At 29.4% G+C, this 6,626-nt stretch overlaps 1 protein-coding gene across 1 annotated transcript; it reads right to left on the bottom strand.

Annotated features, from left to right (window-relative positions):
- Positions 1–3,645: 3,645 nt before the first annotated feature.
- On the bottom strand, positions 3,646–5,163 carry LOC121211247 (uncharacterized). The gene is made up of 2 exons (XM_041083822.1): positions 4,461–5,163; positions 3,646–3,847 (listed from the first exon to the last, which is right to left on the bottom strand). Exons 1-2 carry the CDS (start codon positions 5,161–5,163, stop codon positions 3,843–3,845), a joined length of 708 nt encoding a protein of 235 aa, XP_040939756.1. The 3' UTR covers positions 3,646–3,842.
- Between the last annotated feature and the right edge of the window lie 1,463 nt (positions 5,164–6,626).

Genomic DNA, 6,626 nt, shown 5'->3' with positions numbered 1-6,626 from the left:
ACAATATCTGGAAAATAAAAAAAAGTTAAAAAATAGCTTTTATTTTAAAAAAAATAGTAGCTCAAACTAAAAAAACATATAATTACATACAAATAATTACAAACTAACTTTATAAACTCTAATTTGATTTTTAAAAAACCTGCACAAATCTTTCTTATTCTTTTTCTCTGTTTTCTCCCTTCCTGCTAGACATAAATCTTCCATTTTTTCTCTCTCTTAAACAGACGCCAAAAACTTCAACAAAAACCAAAACCTTCAACAAGTCTTTTTTTTTTTGCCTGGGGTGGGGTTATATCTTTTGGGTTGTGCCGCCTGACAGACTAACGACCTCCATTAAAAAATATTTGTTTTTCACAAATATTTCAGAAAATACATATGAGTTTCGCCTGACATAGTAGCGGCACAAGAATTTTTTTTTTAAAAAAACACTGATGATTGGAAAATGATTAAAGAAAAAAGAGTGGTGCCACTAGTTCTTTAGACAATACCGATTTCCACAATAACAAATGGATCATTTTCGTATATAAATTTCTCTAAAATATTTTCATAATTAATTAATATTTTAAAATTATTTATATAAAAAAACCTTGAATCTTCCTTAACAAATTAGGCAAACTGTCCACTTTCTTGGTCTAGCAATGGAATAACAAATTTATTAAATTTAATTATTGAATTAATTTATTATATTTCTAATATTCTATATGTATTTATTTAAACCTAAATTTTTAATCTTACAATTTTATAATATTTTAAATCCATTTTGCCTATAAATACACAGATTCAATTTAGCAATCGAAAATTAAAATGGGTAACGAAATGTGTGCTATGATACAAATATATTTATAAAAAATATATATAAAAGAATAAGGTCAATTAAAATGATTTCGAGACAGTTTAGACACTTGAAACTATAGTTTATAAATTCAATTTTAGCATTAGTAACTAATTTATGCATGAACTCATATAAAGAATTACATAGATGAATCTATTCAATTTAGATATGAGTGTCACCATATTATAAAAGAATCTGAGACCCAAACTTATCATCGAATAAATTGTTACTAGTAATTTGTACATGAAAATGGTATCTCTTCTTCAACCTAAAATTACATATGCAATCAAAAAACGATAACTAAGAAACTGTATTAGCCTAATTGATGTAAAATTTTCCTAAACCAATTTCTCTTTGTGAAAATTTTGAACCCCCCCCCCCCCAAATGAAAAAAAACCCAGAAAATTGAAACATTTTCTTTAAAGATTGCCATGCTATCTAATACTCTTCAGGGATACGATAAAGCACTGGAATATTACGATCAGGGCAAGGAGACACGATATTAACTCGGTTCCCTGGGAGGTCCACAAGTTCACAAGCTACATCTTTGAATTCCAGAACCCCTCCATCTTTGCATTTCGAAAGCAATCGAACAGCTTCTTCCCTTGTCATCTTCACCTTTACTCTTATATTACTTGCTTTTGAATCAAAACCGGGGCTACTTCTCTTGATATCCTTGTGATCTTTAACTTCCAGCAATGGCTTTGTACTTGGAAAGGAATCATCGAAGTGTTTCTTGATGGGCGAATATGGATTCTTATTCAACCCATTCATGTTTATGAACTTGGATGCAGTAGTGTTGGATCCTAAAGCGATTTCATCAGAAAAAACCCAGTGGATAAAAGAAGCAACAAAGGTAAGCATTTTTGTGTTTCTTGGGGAGAAAAAAGGATGGGTTTTCTTTGTTATTTAGTGATTTTGTAGTGACAATGGTGATTGCTGGTGCAAGAGCAATGAAATGCAGGGGTGAGATTATATAGATAAAAGAAGCATGGTGGGGGGGGGGGTTAAAAATGAAAAAAGGGGGGAGGGGGGGGGGGGGGGTTAGGGAAGAGATAATTGATTGGTGAGTGAAAGAGTGGATTATGGGCAAAGTGTGATTCTGGAACAATGACTTGGGTCAAGGCGTCAAGTGCACGAAATTAGAACAAAGAAGAAAACTTGGTAACCCAAAAAATAAAATATAAGGGCACGTTTGGTTCGCTGTATTGGATTAGAGGCGTATTGGATTAGAGGTGTATTGGGATTAGAGGTGTATTGGATTAGAGGTGTAATAGCTAATCCACTATTTGGTTGAATGTAATGGAATAGGGGCGTAATAGTAATCTTGTGTTTGGTTGAATGGAATAGAGGTGTAATAGCATAATAGAAAAAACTAAAATGACTAGAATACCCTTAGCATAAATTTATTTTGGTAAATGATTATTGTTATTGTTATTTAAATTATAATAAGATTATTATTATCAATAATAAATAATTTAATCATATTTAAACATAATTATTATTAAATATATTTTAATTAAAATATATAATTTAATAAAATTCTTAATAATTAATATTCTTATATTAATTTACTGAAATCATAATATATGATACTATAAAATATAAATTAACATAATTATTATTAAATATATTTTAATTAAAATATATAATTTAATAAAATTCTTAATAATTAATATTCTTATATTAATTTACTGAAATCATAATATATAATACTACAATACTTACAAATTCTATTAATCTGGTCCTAACTTTAAAAAATTATTCAATAAACTTAACCTTCAATTTTACATATTATATCAATTTAACCTTTATTCTTAAAATTCAAAAATAAAAATTAAAAAACTAAAAAATTTAAACATTTATTTTTCGATAAAAATACATACAAAATTATAAAAATATTTATAAATAAATGAATATCTATTTTTCTCATTTTTTAACATGACATTTATTTATTAGAATAATAAATTTATAAATAAAACAATTTAAGGAGAAAAAGCAATGAAAAAGAATTAGACAAATTTAAAAAATATTAAACATTAACTTGGCTGGATCTTGTACAAGGAAAACAAAGCCATTAACTTGGCAACCATACATCTGAAATAAGCATATGAAATTAAAGTTCAAAATAATCAAAGAAAATGAAGCTTCAAAATGTGTGACATTGAACACATAATCAATTACAGAAAAGTTGCTATGTTTTGGCACTAAAAGCAACCGCAAGCCACAACTACCAGCATGTCAAGGATTAAATTTGTTTTGGCACTAAAAGTAAACCACAAGTCACAAGAACCAGCATGTCAAGGATTGAATTTGTTTGGGCACTAAAAGCAACCGCAATCGCAAGCCACAAGTACCAGTCCAACCCCTTAACCTACAGCTTAATTGCAGAAACCTTATGAGCCCTCAAACTGATATATATTGCCGAATCTTGGTAAGAAGAAGCAAAGGAGAGAAAAGGGGTTTTCCAGGAATGAAAGGAAATGAAAATGAATACCTTGAAAACGGCATAATTAGAAAACAACATGCTCAGTTAGTAAGCAATAAAGAATATTTAGTTTAAATGACAGGAAGGAAGTCTAATTCATTATGCACTCCTTTGTGCTAATAGGAACCATTTCATAGTCGAGCATACCAACAATCAGAAATAGAAACTTATATAATATCCAAGGCAACACCAATGTTCGTGAAGAGAATTCAGAATTACGAACAGCCAAAAACAAAACTTGAAAATAAACTACATAAAAGCGTTCAATGTTATATTTCATATTTACTCCAGGCTAATGCTATTTTCTCCACCAATTTAAAAACATTGAGCATGACTAACTATCCACAGAAGCAAGTAAGAAAACGAAATTCTAAATTCCACAAAAGAAACCAACTACTGCAAAACTTGAGAGCATCAGGAATAACCATTCTCTTGTCTTGTCATATGGTGCAAGAATCCCCTCATAAGCCTTTAATTCACACCAAAGAAAGCTGCCACTCCATGCTTAGTCTTTGCAAGGAATCATCCTGCAATCAAAGCAAATATCAATTACCATAAGGACAGTCAAAATGAAGCCCAGTTATATACTCCATATATGCTGAAGCCAAACACATTGCCTTTGTACCATAAGATTCATAGACCTTGTCAGCTATTAGTTTTCTCTCAATCCAACAATAATAACCTCAAGCACACTCATTCTACTCTCTTTCAATTCGTCCCTACATTTTACCTATAACCAACTATAACAAACACACAGATCTCTAACAAGAAAAACCAATAGCAAACTCTCATTATTAAACATAAAGCCAAATTGATTAGGAAACTACTTTGGAGGAAGATTGGCAGTAAGTTGCTCAAGTCAAGACTGGGAAACGGATCTCTAGATTCAATTTTGTAACACATGCAAGTTTACCAAGTCTACCACTCATTTCACTACACAAAGACACCCTGAAAATATTGCATTCGATCATTTCACAAGAAAATAGATTGGTAATCTAAACATCCATCAGTATTGCAAATGATAAGCTAGAATTGGAAGAGATTTACAGGTCCACGATAGAAAGTAAAGCAATCCAGTATAATAGAACCAGAAATCCTCACATAGAAAAGAACATATATGATATTAAAATCAATAAAAACCTGGGAGGAGTTTGTCCCAGCGAAGCATGTCCTCTTCATCACCAGTCGAGTACAAATTAGTAAAATTTGACTCGAACTCTTCATCATCCACATCGACTCGTGGTTGCACCTCCAATTCATCCATTAATTCATCATCGGTCTCCTCATGCTTCCCAGCCAACTTTCTCCGCAAAATGGCCTCAAGAACTGAAGGGAGTGCCTCTTCATACCTTTCAAAGTACTTCTTGATTCGGGTTTTCAGCTCTGGCACCAAAGAACTAACAAAGTTAAACAACATAACAAAAAAACAAATTAAAGACTTGTTCAAAGTCGGGCAAGGGTTAGGGATTCTGATTTGGGGAAGAGGGGAAACGGGAAATGGGGAAATGGTTGTTAAAGACTTGTTCAGAGAAGGAGCTGGAAAGAGTTGAGTTTTCAGTGCTGGTTGAAGAAGACTGGGAGGGTAAAACAGGGCATAGAAATTGGGAAGACGTCCGTAATAGCTAATCGTCGTTTTGGGAAGGGAATACAAAAGCAGAGATTTTGGGGAATAGGCCGGTAATGTAATACGCCTGTAATAGGCATACAGCGAACCAAACGCCGGATTAGGTGAGGCGCGCGGAATAGATGGGTAATCGCATACCCATACAGCGAACCAAACACGCTGTAAGAAAGAGGACAAAAGAAAACTTCCGTTCCTTTCAGTCAAATTCATGATTGACATTGACCTGTCAACACCAACTCGTGTTTCATGAATCTTGATTATAATATACTTGAAACTCTTTTACGCTGAAACATAGTGATGAAGGGTTTTTCACCAATTGAACGTATTTATAAAATGCAATCGGGTTCAAACATTCGGGGGGAATAAATATTAGGCTCTTACTATTTCTGAAAAATAATTTATTTTTCTAAAAAATAATATTTTATTATATTTAGATGAATTTACATAAAATATTTTCTGTTATTTGGTAAAACTTTTAAAAATAATTCATAAAAATTAAATTTTTAATGAAACAAACATACATTTGAGATTTCTTTTTTTATTGTTTAATTGAATTTATTTTTATCTATAATTTTATATTTTATATTATTTTTGCATAAATTAAAAATATTATTTTAAATTCAGGTTCATTACAATGTCATTTTTTAATTACATAACTACCAAGCGAGTATTTTTATTTAAAAATGTGATATCCACAAAATTGACAAAAAAAATTAACGATGTCAACAATTGGATTTGATTTTCAAATTTGAAAAGTAAATAGACTAAATTCTTAAAAATAAAAGCACAAAGACCAAATTGCAAATCTGTGAAGTGTACATAAGACTTATTATTAATATTTTCTAATTGTAATAAATATTTATTATTAAAATATTAATATTGAATATTTTCAATAATATGTGAATAATATTATTTAAAATTATTGTTTTTAAAATTTATTATTAAAATAAAATTGAAATATTAAATAATTTATTAAAATAATAAATTATATTTATTATATGATTAAATATAAATAATTAAATATGTATGTTTAATAATATTGAAAAATATAATATTTTAATAATTTTAAATAATTTAAAAATAAAAATAAAATTTATTATCAATATAATAATATTAAGCTTTATTTAAGTTAATTTTTATATAAAAATAAAATTATCTATAGAGAAGCTAGAAAATAACTCATGCTTTTCAAAAAGGTAAGTAATTTTATAAGAAAAAGGGCTTATTTTTCGTTGACTTGCAAGTCATTTTCCGTTGACCAAGCTGTTTTCTATGAAACAAGCACAGGAAAATGTAAAAAGTATTTTTACTAAAATATTTTACATGTAAACAAACGGACCCTTAGTCTATTCGCATTAATTAAAGTACTAAACATAATAATTATTCGATGCACGCTTTGAAGAGTTTTTTTTCTTGATAATTGTGATAGGGCTGTAGGGATGAAGTTGATATGGATTAAACCCAAGTTTTTATACCGCAATAAAAATGTTTTTATAAATAAGTTAAGAGGTTGTTGGCCACTTTAAAGACTTAAATTTTTATAGGTATACTTGTTGAAAATGTGATAAGTGTTTCATTTTTTTAATTTATTTATTTTATTATATCCTATAGAGCACACATTAGCTTCTGTTTGTGGAGTTTAAAAGACTACATTAAGGGATTATATTTCATGCAAGGTGAGA

The sequence above is a fragment of the Gossypium hirsutum genome, chromosome A02 (genome assembly GCF_007990345.1).
Source record: "Gossypium hirsutum isolate 1008001.06 chromosome A02, Gossypium_hirsutum_v2.1, whole genome shotgun sequence".
In the NCBI taxonomy this organism is placed as follows: Eukaryota; Viridiplantae; Streptophyta; class Magnoliopsida; order Malvales; family Malvaceae; genus Gossypium; species Gossypium hirsutum.
The sequence above is the reverse complement of the archived record's forward strand: the minus strand, read 5'-3'. Positions and strand labels throughout refer to the sequence as shown.

What these genes read in the sequence shown, in the direction of transcription:
- LOC121211247 (XM_041083822.1), bottom strand. Translation starts at nt 5,163, where the DNA reads ATGTCAATCATGAATTTGACTGAAAGGAACGGAAGTTTTCTTTTGTCC.